Source organism: Lineus longissimus, chromosome 2 (assembly GCF_910592395.1).
Source record: "Lineus longissimus chromosome 2, tnLinLong1.2, whole genome shotgun sequence".
NCBI lineage: Eukaryota > Metazoa > Nemertea > Pilidiophora > Heteronemertea > Lineidae > Lineus > Lineus longissimus.
In genome coordinates, this window is record NC_088309.1 from 7,117,154 (window position 1) to 7,131,649 (window position 14,496).

General features: G+C 39.9%; 1 protein-coding gene across 12 annotated transcripts in view; it reads right to left on the bottom strand.

The window, feature by feature from the left end:
* Positions 1-14,496, bottom strand: part of LOC135482452 (A-kinase anchor protein 13-like) — a 77,874-nt gene that overhangs the window by 52,464 nt on the left and 10,914 nt on the right. For 10 of the 12 annotated variants that reach the window (XM_064762453.1, XM_064762447.1, XM_064762448.1 and 7 more), the window contains 4 exons: positions 12,584-12,883; positions 6,653-6,836; positions 4,917-5,044; positions 3,751-3,858 (listed from right to left, as the gene is read on the bottom strand). In XM_064762453.1, coding sequence (XP_064618523.1) covers positions 3,751-3,858; positions 4,917-5,044; positions 6,653-6,836; positions 12,584-12,883 — 720 coding nt within the window. Of the gene's footprint in view, positions 1-3,750; positions 3,859-4,916; positions 5,045-6,652; positions 6,837-11,452; positions 11,630-11,984; positions 12,114-12,583; positions 12,884-14,496 lie in introns of those variants that run through there. The other 2 variants (XM_064762456.1, XM_064762455.1) reach the window with 2 other exon arrangements.

Sequence of the window (14,496 nt, forward strand, 5' to 3'; positions counted from 1 at the left end):
AACCATTTCGTCACTTCGCACTGGTAACCATGGTTCCTTGCCGGAATGCGATGAAGAAGGTCTTCAAGTTGACAACAAACAACAAAGGGCCCCCAGGGGTCGATTAACACCTACGTGTGGACAACTGAAAGACAATCAGGCCAAATGATCTATAAGTTAGATCAATGATTTGGCAATTTCTGACAGTAGACCTATCAACAACTCTAGTATAGGAAAGAATGAGGGAATCTTGGTATTTGCTCAATTATTTGTATTGTATCATCAAATTATTTCTTCAATTCAAATAAATTTTATTGCATTTTTCTTGGATTATTTCAGTTAGCCGCCATCACGCATTTGCTCGAGCCAAAACTGTGTAGTCCAGAGGAGGTGTTTGGTACTTATGATACACATAAAACAAAATGTGTCACTTCCTCGTCTAGAATTTATTTGGATCTTCAACAGCAAGGCAAGAATGCAATTTTGTCTCACCATCACCTTAAAGACCCACATCGGGATATGCGATGGTCTCCATGCACACATCAGAGATAATCCCAATATTCAGTTTAGTGATCATCACTTGCTATTAAAGAGTTATCAGCAAAAGCAGCAACGGTCATGAAATATTCATAGATCAAACACACGGTGATACTGATTACATCTGCCATTCTATTGCAAGGAGCATAATCATTAAAGCTCATTGACTAAGATTCCAGGTTTTTGGGATATCTGTAAGAATTGGATGTGAAGACAGTACAATTGGATAACATAATAACAAGTCTACTATGCATGACTTTTAGATGTATCACTTGACTAACACATATGAGGCCAGGTGTTTGAATCTCTGCTGTGTCATCTTTGCTGATTTATGTCCTCGAGAGACACACTTAATCCAATTTGGTGCTTGGAAACATGGAGCACACAATCAACAATGTTAACAACCCAGCTGCAACAGGGAAATCATCAAGCTGCCTGCAAACCTTCAGACGTACACGTAGGAAGCAGGAACCCCACCTCCAATCAGATACAAAGGCAGAGCACAGAGAACACAGAGGAGTAAAAAACTTGAATCCTCCTTTTCTTTGTTCATTCATTTTCAACTTTGACCTATTATAGTAATTGGGAAGGAAAAGTGCCACAAGGTTTTAATAACCTATGTAACAGAAAGCAGCCAACTCAAAATAGCACAAAACCGCCCACGGTTTGAAAGCTTTTCATGAATGTTTTTCAAATGAGACTGCTTTTCGAAAAACATGCCAACCGATATGATCAAAAGATTTAAGTCTTTGATCCTTCCACCAGCTGCACTGCAGCACCATTATGATTTTTTTTTTACCACCGTATGTTGGCGACTATGACCATGCTGACTGAAATAACCTTGTCACATTACGCAATGCATATGGAGAAGTCATTGTAGAACGATTACCGTCGATATGTTTAGAATGGTTTCCAATTGGCTTAATCCATGAGGGCACATGTCCTATCACGAGTTCTAATTGATTTAGTGTTCCTATTAGTTACTGATACTTCATTAGGCGCAGGGGATTTAGTGACGGAGCGATAACCATTATGGTACAGGTCGTGAAATACAGAGTTAGTGGACATTATAATTGTGATGATGTTCAACCGTTCAGATGCGCAGAACTATAGATGAGGTATTAAAGGGAGACACTTTTTAATTGGCTAAGACATCTGTAAAGAATATCTACACAGTACAATTTTCAAAATGGACACGGTTGAAATCAGTCGGGTTTTACAAACTTGAAGGATGATCGCACCTTTTGCCTGTAAGCCCCATCAATTGGTAATAAAACATTTCTGACCCAACGAAAGCAGTTTCGAGGAGCAATAAAAATCGACGGATGAGAAGTGATGAGAAACGGCGGGTTTAGTCAACCTGGGCGTCATTTGATCACAAATCACGTTTTGGATGGAACAGCATAATATTCTATTTGCAGCTTGGACAGGAGATGCCTTGAATTCTTATAAGCCAGTTTAATCAGAGGAGAGAGATGCTGCTTCAGGGATGAAACTGCGGATGAAAGAATGTGACTCGCATCAAGAGAGATGAAAAACGTATTGATAACGCGATCGCGCTTGATAGAAAATCCTCAGCAGCAGCAAGAGTTTTGATTAAAGACAGACATGAAAAGAATTTAATTCAACTTGCGATTTATCTCCTTCATATAGGCCCATTAGACCTAAATGCCACTATAAGTTAAAGTAGGTCAAGTTAGTGGCTAACTTCCTTTGAACAACTAGACCTGAATCTGAGATTTCTCAGTTAACCTCCTTTTCTCAACCCAAGATCTCAGATTGAAACTGTGCATCATACACACGTCTCAGCTATCTCAACACCAGGTTGAGACAATCTAAAACAAAAGTATCCAAAATAACGTGATACACTATATCGGAAGCTGGGAGAGATCTCATTCATGTCACCAGCAGACAGCTCCATGCCATTGCGGATTATGGATTGCATGCCTTGATGATTTTATGTTCACATTTCCATGTCAAGGCATTCATCTCCACAGCCATCGTTCCAGTCACGATCAGACTGCTGGATTACCAACCGAATAAGGCAATAACCATACGCTCTCAGCAGCTGCAGGGGAATGACTTTAAAAGTCTGCTAGGCAATTGCCGCCATGGCTTATCAGAACTGGAGCTTATCCCGGTCCCTGTAGCATTAAGCAACCAGAAGTATCACACTCCCTGGCCAGGATTCTGGATTGCACGTTAACTTCCCAGGCAACCCTGCAGGCACCAATTTACACTTAGGCGGTGAGAAGCAAGTAGGGTTAAGTGTCTTTCTTAAGGATACAAAGACGAAGCAGCAGTGACCTTTCCAAATATCAATCCATGACCTCCTGATCATGAGCCTGGCACTCTACTCATGCGACTGATTTCCTCATGGGAATTTACTTTGCCATATATAATACCATTAGACATCAAATAGAAAGATCCAATATATTTTGTGTAACATGTGTAGGGACAATCTCCTTTATGCATGACAGCTGTTATATTATCCTTACTTGGAGAGTGTTCACTCTCACCCTGAGACTAAAGATACCTCAGTATTTAAAATGGGGAAGATACATTGACCAAGACAATTCAATTTGAGCTCTGTCTCCAATTTTTCAAAACGGATTCATGAGAATTAGAAGCGACAAACTAATTTAAGGGCACTTCAATCCATCTCCCACGCAATCCGGTTAACGTTAATATCACTAGATGTAGCCAAGCGTTTCTGATTGGCCATCAAGCAGACCTCACCGATGCAATTACCAACTGATCATCACCCCATGAAATGATTGCGTCGATGTGGGCATTCAGTCTCCCATGGTCATTTTCAGATGTTCCGTATACATATTGCGATGACCTTCGTTGAGGCAATGGGTTCCCTACAATTTTGAGAGTGTTTTAACCATTTTTCTACGACATGAGATTGAGTAAATCAGTCTTTAGGCTACAGTACGTACTATATAAATGTATGGGACCCTTTTTGGTAGATAAACAGATAAATACAATAGAACCTCTCAATAAAGAACATCCTTGGGACTGACAGTTGTTGCCTTATTTGAGAAGTGTCCTGATGACAGAGGTCAAATTCAATGGAAACGACCAATTTTGGGCCAAATCCATCGTCCTTAGCAGAGAGGTGTTCACTATTAACAGGAGTTCCACTCTACATAATAACCCACCAAAATGCCTTAGATCTAGTCCCTCACAAACAAGAAGTTTTTTTCTAGATTCATTAGTATGACCTACCAGAAGACGACCGACTCCTTGGCGTCTCTTGCTGAATGGAAGGCGGATCTGGTGATATGCCACGGGTCGTCGGGTGAATAATCTGACGTATTCTATCAATATCACCACCTGAAATTGACAAAGACATTGATAAATGGTCTGATTTAAGCGAATAAAGTTAGTCTTCGAATCTGTTGTACTTATTCATTATTCAGCATTACACAATGGGCCAACTCTGTCTTGTGTGCGAATGCACATCATTGACCATCTCATTGAAATACTCAATTCCATGGGACGAGTCTGACTTGTGTAAGTGACTGCGACCAATACCAAGTGGCTTACATGAATATCAAAAGATATAGAAATCAATTTGCTGAGGCCAGTCAGTGGTGTCTATCAATTCCAGCAGCATACTGCCGATTCCGGCTAAGCCAAATGACGCATGCCATAATCACAAATCCATAATGCCTTGGATGATTACCCTGAGCAGTCAAAGGTCTTGATAATGTCTGTAAAGTTCAAGCAATTCTTCATCTGCTGGGTTCACTTGGGCCAGGAGGAATCATTCTCCAATCGTTTTGTAAGCTTCATGCTTTTTATGCTCACAACAACATTGGGTACCAACTGAGTTTTGGACTGGCACTTCCAACTTGGGCCAGGGCTTGGGGCCATCTCAAGCTACAGTGTACTTGGCGCTGATCTTTTGTTTGGCCCAGCAAAGGCACTAGAACAGACGATTCTATATTCTCATTTGAAGGACAAGTAGAGTTGAGTGTCTTGCTCAAGAACATCGTGATTCTTCTGAGAATCCAAGACCTCCTATTTAGAACCCATGATTTCCTGAGCCTAGCACTCTAATCACTATCCTAGAGACTTTCCTTTTCTGCTTTTATTAAGTTCGAACATTTATTAAGTTACTTGTCAGTGTCTTCTCCAGTATGTCATTTGAACACGGAGTCCCACAGGGATCAGTGACAGGCCCATTTCTCTTTGCCATATCTCCTGCTTCTGCCTTCACTCAATCCAGAGCTTCCTGCTGTTTTAGATGGAAGAAAAACACCTCTAAGACTCTTGTCAAGTGTCTTTTCCTTTGACATCATTTTAATAAAGTCCCACAGGGATCAGTGACAGGCCCAGTTCTTGTTACAATATCTCCTGCTTTTGCTCGATACAATAGTACTACTTACCTACATCACTAAGATCATCTGTGTTAGCCAAAGAAAGTGTAGTTAATCCATTTTCTTCTCTAGTCACTGAACAAGAATCAGGAGGTTCCATAATTGAGGGATATTTTACCATACTGGAATGACCATTTCTGCAAAAGAAAACAGTAAACACCTACAATCAAAAGACACTAACATTTCAAGTTCTCAAGATAGGGTGTATTTATAGATTATCAGAACTACATTCCAAAAACTTTTGAGTGTCAAGAGGACTTCCTTCAGCACTTAAAAATATTAACAAGGTTATAATCAAAAAAAGTTGTGGTAAAAAAATATATGAAAAATCACCAGGTGTAGCTGTAGTCCACTATTGCAAAACTGATGACTTCTCAGCACAATTAAACAGGTCACATTCTTCATATACCGTCCCATGATCTTGTCAGTTCTTGTTCGGATGAACCAAATTGAGTTCACGAAGATATATCATGAAGACAGACCAAAGGGCATGCTGTACATGTATATGTGTTGTATAAGAGTAATGACTTGCTGTATATCATACACAAGATCATTAGGCACAAGATGGAAGTTTGCAATAATGAGATCACACTTGCCCCATGAAAAAAATTGACTATGGATGATGGATGATAAGAATTTTAAAGTAAACTGTGTCTTCTTAGAAGCAACTGCCATCAGGTTTGCTATATGACATGCATTTTAAAGGGGACCATATCAACTGTTTGATGCGGAGAAAGACTAGAAACCATTGGTCTGGAGGGAGGTGCCTTGGCTTTTTTTAATTTGGATTTTTGACATTACTCGCTAAATCTACAATTTTCCTACAAATATACTTTCAATGTAGAACTCAAGGGGCCAGTGTAACAGGGTTTAGTTCTTTGAAGAGCATTTGATAGCTTTGAGATGATCCCCCAAGTCTGAATTACATAGAAGTTTGTAAGGAGATCTTGAGGAAGTTCATTAGAAAATTATATTTCCTGCCTGGTATCTCAGAGCTCACGGAAACACAAGGATATTTTGAGACCATGTCATGTTGTGTCTAAGGTTTCCTTAAAATGAAAACTTTGTTGCGAACTGAAATAGAAGTCATGTTTTAAAACGGTGGCCAAGATCAAAGCTTGTCTCAAGCTACAGTAACACCCACACAGCTCATTTACATAATTGATTGTGGCTTGTCGCAAATTTCAGTTTGGCTATTCGAAATCAAAAAGCTTATTTAGGATCTATTTTCAAGTTTAAGTCAGATTTTTTGAAATCTGCAGTTTGTTCAAATAATCTCCCACATCAGAAGATGATATTGATAACACAAGAAGCACAATACCAATTTGGAGAATTTCCATGGAAACAATGGAAGTGTAATCTGATCGCATCACGATGATGCAGCTCAAGGGAGCTCAGTCGCTGCACGCTGTAACGTTGGCGTTTAATAACAAGTTATTTCCGCTATTATGTAGATAATTTCTCACAAAAGGAGAAACTATACACTGATAATATATATGAGAATCTATTATTTTGGCTCGACCTTAAGACATTTGTCATGGTTTTACAAATTTCTTTGTTGGAATGTCATGTTCTCAGAAAGTTAAAACGTAATAATGCCAACCATCACCAGCATACATGTACCTAGCTAATTTCTTATTTCTTTCTCAACCATGACAACTCCCCTTTATGCAACTGTCATGATGAGACTCTTACACCCAAGGCTTTGAAACCATAGACAGCAGTAGATGCTTGTTATTACGTACTCCGATAATAAATCCGCCAGCCTATCCGAGCCAAGATCCCTCGCTATATCCTGAGGTAGTTCACCATGATGGTTCGGTAACGATGCAGCCGCATCACTACCGGGTTTATCCAATAAAAAGGACGCAACTTTTTCCAGTCCTAGCCGCGCTGCAAAGTGGAGCAACGTTTCTCTTGGGGATGACTCTGCAAAATAGAAATGTGATGCTGGTATGAGGAGATGTGAGGATATGGTTACATAGTGATTTCCCGCAACAAAGGGGATTTGCGTCATCTACAGTCTTCCACCCAGATTATCAGGTAATTTTCAATGCGAGGCGATATGATCCATAGTGACAGTGCACTGATTTCTGTCCACTGTTAATCTGAAAGATAAATATTGACATTATGGAACATATGCATGTGTTGTGACAATTGAGCAGAGTGTAACCGATGTGCCAGTTCAAATGCACAGTGTATCAATTTTCAATCAAATGCAGCTAGATATCAAACATTATTAATTAGTAGTTCAATCAGATAGTCCTCTGCAGTCTGCCTGAACCTGATAAGACAGCATTTATGATAACCCCAAAGGACAGGCTGTAATACCAAGTGAAAGCCCCAAAGAGAAACTTGAAACTGAGTAATCACCAACAAGAATCCGGGGATTTAGCACAGTCGTCACTCAGCTGATTAACAAGGAGAAGGTCAGATGTCGATGCCAATTATGAGAGACTGAATCTAAAGCTGGCAGCACACATACAATCTAATATTGCCAAGATGACCTCCTCTAACAGTTGCTTGCGAGGATGACAATTAAGGGCATGCGTGCTCTGCTCATCAGAGGTATCTGCACTGCAAAATACTCTTGTTTCACTGATCTGAGACTGTTTTATAGAATTACCATGAAATTGACTCAACTCAAAGGTAGCTAAACATGACATCTCGTGATCATCAAACAAAATGGAGTTAACAACTCAACCTGTTGAAAGGCTTACCACAACATGCTCATTTTTGGGTCTTACTAGATTATTCAGAAATAGTCTTAGATCGGTGAACTGAAATTTAAGCCGGGCTGAAGTCAGTGGTACGGTACCCAGTAGGTTGGAACAGTGCCATCAACACCATCTTTGTCATGGTCAATAGACCTGAAAGCCTGCCACAGCCAAGTCCAACCCCAGGATCTTCTGAGTGAGTGAATCAGGGCCATACGCCATCTTTGTTTTGAGGAGAGAGGTACTAAGATGCAAAGGTTGTATAATACCTGATTGCTGATGTGACTTTTTTTGGCCAGCACTTGGCTTCTCAGAGAGATAGAAAGACAACTACCTCTACCATTTCTATGAATTGCGCATTTCACACCCAATGTCAATTTCAATACACAAACAATGACAAATCATGCCATTCAAGGCAACCATTATTCTTTGAATAATGATGGCAACTGATAACATAAATTGCCTCATATCGTGTGAGAATTCACTCAAGAACAACGAGACTACGGGCAAGATTTTCACAAATGCATTCTCTTCAACTCAATAAACCATTTACTGGCCGGAGGACACCAATCGAGGAGTCTTCAAAGCAATTACAAATTTCTAATCGCAACTAAATGAGTGCTGTGAAGTGTCTGAACGCAGGAAGCTGAGAAGCTGTGCCTCTCGGGCATATCGAGGATCGTTTGAGCAGTAAGTTTCGGCAATAGTCATAGCTACAGAGGGGTACGTTTTAGCAGAGCAAGTGTTCCAAAATTACAGATGATTGAACTTGGTAATGTCGTCAGTGAATTGTTAACAGTTCTGAAGAGAGGATGCTGAAGGAATGACCAAGTCTCTGAATCCATGACGCCCATACCAGCCTGGATGAAATTGCTGATACCATCTATCACTCAATGTTTTGATGCATTACACCATCCTTCAATCCATTTGCTTGGGGGCCAATCAAGATATCCCTTAGAACACATGCCACAGCAAGGAGGGGGGGTGAGTGGAAGGGAATCACTCCATTCTCTCAGACCAATTTGGACCTTGCATCATAACAATATCTTGAGGGTTTTCGTCAGTTTGCAGAAAGCACCAGCTGCCTTAAACATCAACGTCATACACGCGATGGATTACTGCAGACCTGAAGCATCGAGGGGTTGCGGATAAAGTCATTCACAGCCTTTGACTTAGTCAACAAATGAAACGTATCAACACGTCATTGTGGTAATGGCCTTGCCGAAAGCAACAACAAGGACGTGGGTCTCATGTTTGGATATCCCGCTTTACTAAGCATTGGCAACACCTCACAATTAAAGACAAAGACAGATTCTCTTCACTACCACAAAATGGTGACTAGTCTCTGTCTCTGTGAGGATTCCATAGAGGCACTGCAACCAATAATGGCACAATTTTTGCCATGGTGCGAACATGACCATCACATTAGCAGGGTGGCATTTCACAAATAAACGAACCATCGCAATCACGTGGGTGCCATTACGCCAAGCTAATGGTTCCTGCCAGAGGATTATGCCAGGTCTTCGATGACAACAACAAAGATTTTGCAACATGAGAAATGGAAGACGTGGGCAGAGATGCTGATCACACTTCCACACCATTTTTTAGCAATGAGAAACATCTGAAGAATGTTTTTACAAACTCAGAGTCTAAGCTTCTTTATTCTAAGTTGGTCAGCACCTTCCTGCATGCAAGGATGGACAAAGGAGACATGGCAGAGATCCATTGAAGCAAGAATCCACCATGAAGTAGCTTCTTTTCAAGTTAATGGTTGATAGAGACAGCAACAATGCTTCATACATGTAGCATGGAATCAAAATCTCTGTGTCTTCCTACCACAGATCGTTTCCTTATGGAGAGACAATTCACAGGAAATTCAATGCCCACACAATATGCACTGACTTTATTGGAAATGTTTATGGTCAGGCCTTAGCCTAATAAAGGCCAGGAATTGAACTTAGTGACCAGGGTACTTAAGTATGTCCAAACATTCCACGAGATATCAACTTCTAAATAAATCTACTTTAGTGTCCTAAAGCAATCGTAATCATTTGAAGAGTATGCAGATACACATACAAGTGAACATAACCACTTCCTGAGTATGGCTCTAGTGGACTTGTCTAGGAAAATAAACTTTCAGGAGCCATGACAAAATATGTTTGATGGATACACACTTCCTTTCAGGATATGTACAAGACTGAGTTCAACTTGCCCATTTACAATCTTTTTTCTGTTGTCTCTTATACTTTTTTTCACTGAGTTCCAGTGCCCCTGTCAATTTATACACAAAGCATGCACAAACTGCTTGAGAGTGCTCTGAAGCAGGATGGGGTATTGCTTTAAAACAGCATCTCAATCCAAGGATTGTGGCTTTGAAAATAAAAACCAAAAGCAAAATACATCAACAAGGTAGAGGTATTGACTATACTTACAAGAGAAACTATATCCATGCAGAGTTAAGCAAAATTATTCGTCTGCCCTTCAAAACTGCATACCAAAAGCATTCTCTAGATTCTGTCCCCAAAAAGATCCATCGAAGACAATACTCATAAGTACCAATTTATAAGTCAGGTAACAAAGAATCATTGTAAAATCCAGTCAGAAATAGACTCCATCACGCTGACGATCACCCTAACACCTGCTCAATGTCTGACGATGGAATACAGGACACAGTCGCTACCTTAACACGGCAGACAAATCCCTCGTCCTCAACTTCACGTTCGATACCAACAATCACCCGATACATTCGCTCCCTTAATCATGTTAGTGAGAATCAATACGCAAGCCTATTACCATTGGTGCAACGGATGCGTGTGAAAAATGTCTTATCAGAGACAGAATTGTCACTACCACTAGCATGTTGAGCCAGCAGCGTTTTTAATCTTGTTAGTATCCTCACAAAAAATCTCTTTTAAGTCATCATCGTGAAAAAACGTAAGTGCTCATATCTGATGCTACTTTAAGCCAATAACTAATCATACTGATCGCAGGCAATAAATATAGAAGGCAATCACATTATATTGGATGTTAACCTCTGCCTTCCGAGTTTTTTCTCTCAGATGCCGGCAGCTGCGGCAGTCGCCCATATCTCAAAGATGCTGTATAAAATGGTACAGTATAGTCATGATAGTATGAAAATGTTGGGAATGTTCGCAAGAGAAAACGGCATAACAAGAAGACAGAGCCAGAAAATCAAGGAAAATGTCAGGTCACCTTCACAGATTTGAATGAAAATCTCCACTGCACCTCTCTCGAAAATTTTCTTGATGGCACGATAGAATAAGATCTATAAGATTAGGTGTCTCTTAATCTCAATGACCTAAAAAAACCTACCAATTCCAGTCTGAATTCTTCAGATTGTGATAAAATCAGTAAACCTCCAAAGACATGAATCGAATGTCCTAATCTAATGGGCCGTGTTCATATATAATTGACAGTTCGATTGAACTGGGAATGACCTCAGTTTGCTAAAATTCAGTCAGTCCCAAAGGAACCACACCACTAAATCTAACAAGGCTAGGTGAGGTCATATTGACACTTTGCTGGGTCAGGTCTACAATTATTCAGCATACATCCTTTATTGGCTCCAAACAAGAGTTCTAGTTCTACAAAACTAACAATAAACATACAATGTATTATTACTGATAAAGACATTTTTTAAGGATTCTGAATCAATTCTAAACATCTAAAGAGTCGAACTGAATGTCAACAAACAAACCAAAGCTAATTTTGTGGAGTTGTGGTCACCTTGAGGTGTAGTGAACCTTCATTTAGACACCATGCCCTTTATGTCTGACTGTCACAGCTTCTTTTTTCAAAATGACTTACTTTTCTCTTTTGGTTTAGAAGCCATCTTGAAGTTGTGCAAAGCTGGTCAAAGGCGGTTGTTACAAATTTATCTCTGTATGTCTAATCCAGAAGTAGCGTAATTGGGAAAGAGATTTCCAACTTCCAATATTTACAGTTTTAACTTTTTTTTTATAGAAAGGACCACAATAATCCAGAATGTTCAATATCACATGATCCAATCAAAGAAGTTCAGGGTACTTTATTTCATCTTGGTGCCCCAACTTTCCTGTATAAACTTGGAGAAAGAATAACATTTCAGGTACACAGGCACTATCGTTATGCATGTAAGAATCTTGTGAATTTATGTATCTAGACCTTTGTCAAGTTTGCAAATACAAGGGGAGGGAAACTAATGCTTCACAATGGCCTACATACTTGGGGGAAATACAAAAGTCCATCTCTCACTGCTCGCACCTCCATTATGGAAATTCAATTGGTATTAAGTCAATCATATCAACAAAAGCATTCTGAAAGGTTATGATTCATTAAAAGCAATGGAATGCATACTTACAAGGTAGTATTGGTGGCATTCACAGAAAGAAAAGGCCTAGCACCTCCGAAGAACCTCCGGGTTTGATTCTTAAAACAGGAAGTATAAACCTTTGCAGACAATCCAAAGCACAGGATTCCAATGCATAGGGCCTGCTGTGCATTGGACAAAGTACAGAACAACAGGACAGATAACTCCGACTGGCATAATTGCCAAAATATCAACTTTGATCATAAACCCCGAGTGAACATATGTGCGCACATAATTTAATGGACACTAACACTGGGCTTGGACAATAGGACTTAATGTATTATGTTCACAGTAGATACACTTTGCATAGGGCTAATTCAAGCCTGCTGAGATCATGTACTGTTTTTCACAATTTGAATGTTGTTCCAGAGAAAACAAGCTAATCCTGGTTTGTTCATAATTCTGTTAGAATATCACAAATACAAGCAAGGGTAGAGTAGGCATTCAACTCTTCCAGACTGAGAAGGCAACTTATATAACACTGCACGTTTTTTTTATTCACCTCAGAAGAAAATATCTGTACAAAAAAGACATTATTATTATTACATGTATATTAATCGAAAAAAATTTTCTGCCAGTAATCTTCTTACCTATTTGATTTCCGTCCGTCCCGAGCAAATTCCAATTTTCCGGTATCCTGATATGTGTGAATGCACTTGATAACCGATCGTCTAAACTTGATAAAGATTCCTCGGATAAATTGAAATAATCCGATTTAATGTTGTCTAAATTTTCCAAAGCGTCTGATCTATTTACGGTATCCACAAGGAATTCTGCCATGTGATGGACGCTGCCGTAAATGTAATCAAACTCGCATGTTGCCAGTACCGTCACGAAATGGTCGCGATACATACAAACTAGGAGTTGGACACTTTCGACGGCATTATGACCTGTAATGAGATTGGAAGAGAAGTTAGAACAAGAAAATCTATTTTATTTCTTCTGGGGGTTCCGCCCATCAAGGAACAGGAACAAGTCATTCTTTTTCTGAGGCACATTTTGGCTGCTGAAACAGATTATTGAGATTAATGAGATTGGAACAGATGAGATTAGGAGCCAACTGGGTTTGCTGGCCTTGTGACTCTGTCTTTGGCCAGAGGTAAAATCCACTGCAAGCTACTTGTACTTCCACCAGGAGGGGTGTTCTGCTCACCTTGGCAGAGACACCAGATACAAGGAGCCTCGGGTAATACATCTCAAGAAATTTAGGATTGAGAGTCTTGTTGAAGGACACAAAGGCTGTAGTGATTTTTCCGAGTGTCAAACACACGACCTCCTGATAATGAGCCCAGCAAGCCATTACACCATTGGTCTCTCTGTGGTCTGCTGAAAGTGACTTGTCAAGCAGCAACTCCCTATCAATCTTGGAACCAATCTCGGCAAGTCACCAACTAATGCTACCAGTAAATATCCAAAAGGGTTGGAAAGTCTGAGTTTTATGTCCTTGGCAGATGGCTTGCTTTTCTTCCATGTGTTACGTTATTAATGCAAGCTAGGGCAAACTGAATCATTTAAGGTGCAGCAGTCAAAGAACAGTGAAACATTCTGACAACATGTATACGTCCACAGTTATCCTGGAGTAAGACTTGCAATTTGAATGCACAAAAGAATTGCTCAAATTTCAGAATACAGAAAAGCATACACTTCAGGTATAGTTGTACAGTGCAACCATTAAACCAAACAAAATTTAGAACACTTTGCTTGCCACTTTTCAGCAAAATCAGAACACATTAACAAAGCATGAGACCGTTCTTAATCAGCATCAAATTATCCCAAGGGAAAAATCATTTTACCTCAAACAAAATGTGACCTAGCAGCTTTGTGTGGAACCACAACAAAATGAAATACGATAATGTAGATGACCAGGGGATTCTTTCATGTCAAACCTATTAACTGGCCACGTTGTTTCAGCCCAGGATGGGGAATTTGATTATAGAATGTGATCGTGGCAGTTAGCCTTTGCTGCAGGTGACAATTAGTATTACCGATAATAATCATATTGGACATAGCCTGAGTGATCGTGCAGAGGAGAGCAACCTTGGCTACTAGCAATCATATATCACATGAATCCCTAGCAAAAAAGGGCTGCAATCACCACATAAGCAATTACAACATGCGTGGTCAGTTTCAATCATTTTGTGCCATCATTTTATGACAACAAAAGAGAAAACCTCAAAATAGATTGAAGCCAAAAGATTTTTGTTGCATTGACTTTGACAGTATTTCCAGAGTTTGATACCAAGATCACACAATGGCCCAGACTGGCTCACCAGAGTGGCAGATTAACGTCTGGCGTAGTGATTAATAACCCAAAATAGTTCAATATTCTTCATGTTTCCCTCATGACCATATCCCCTCTCAATATGTAGCACGTCTTCGCTAAATGCAATCCATCCTCTCCTCCTTTTAAGCTCGGATGGCTGCATCTCATCTCATCAAGCCATCCCTTTGTCGACACCTGTAATCTCATTATGCTTCCTCCGGCTACCAACCATCGATAAAT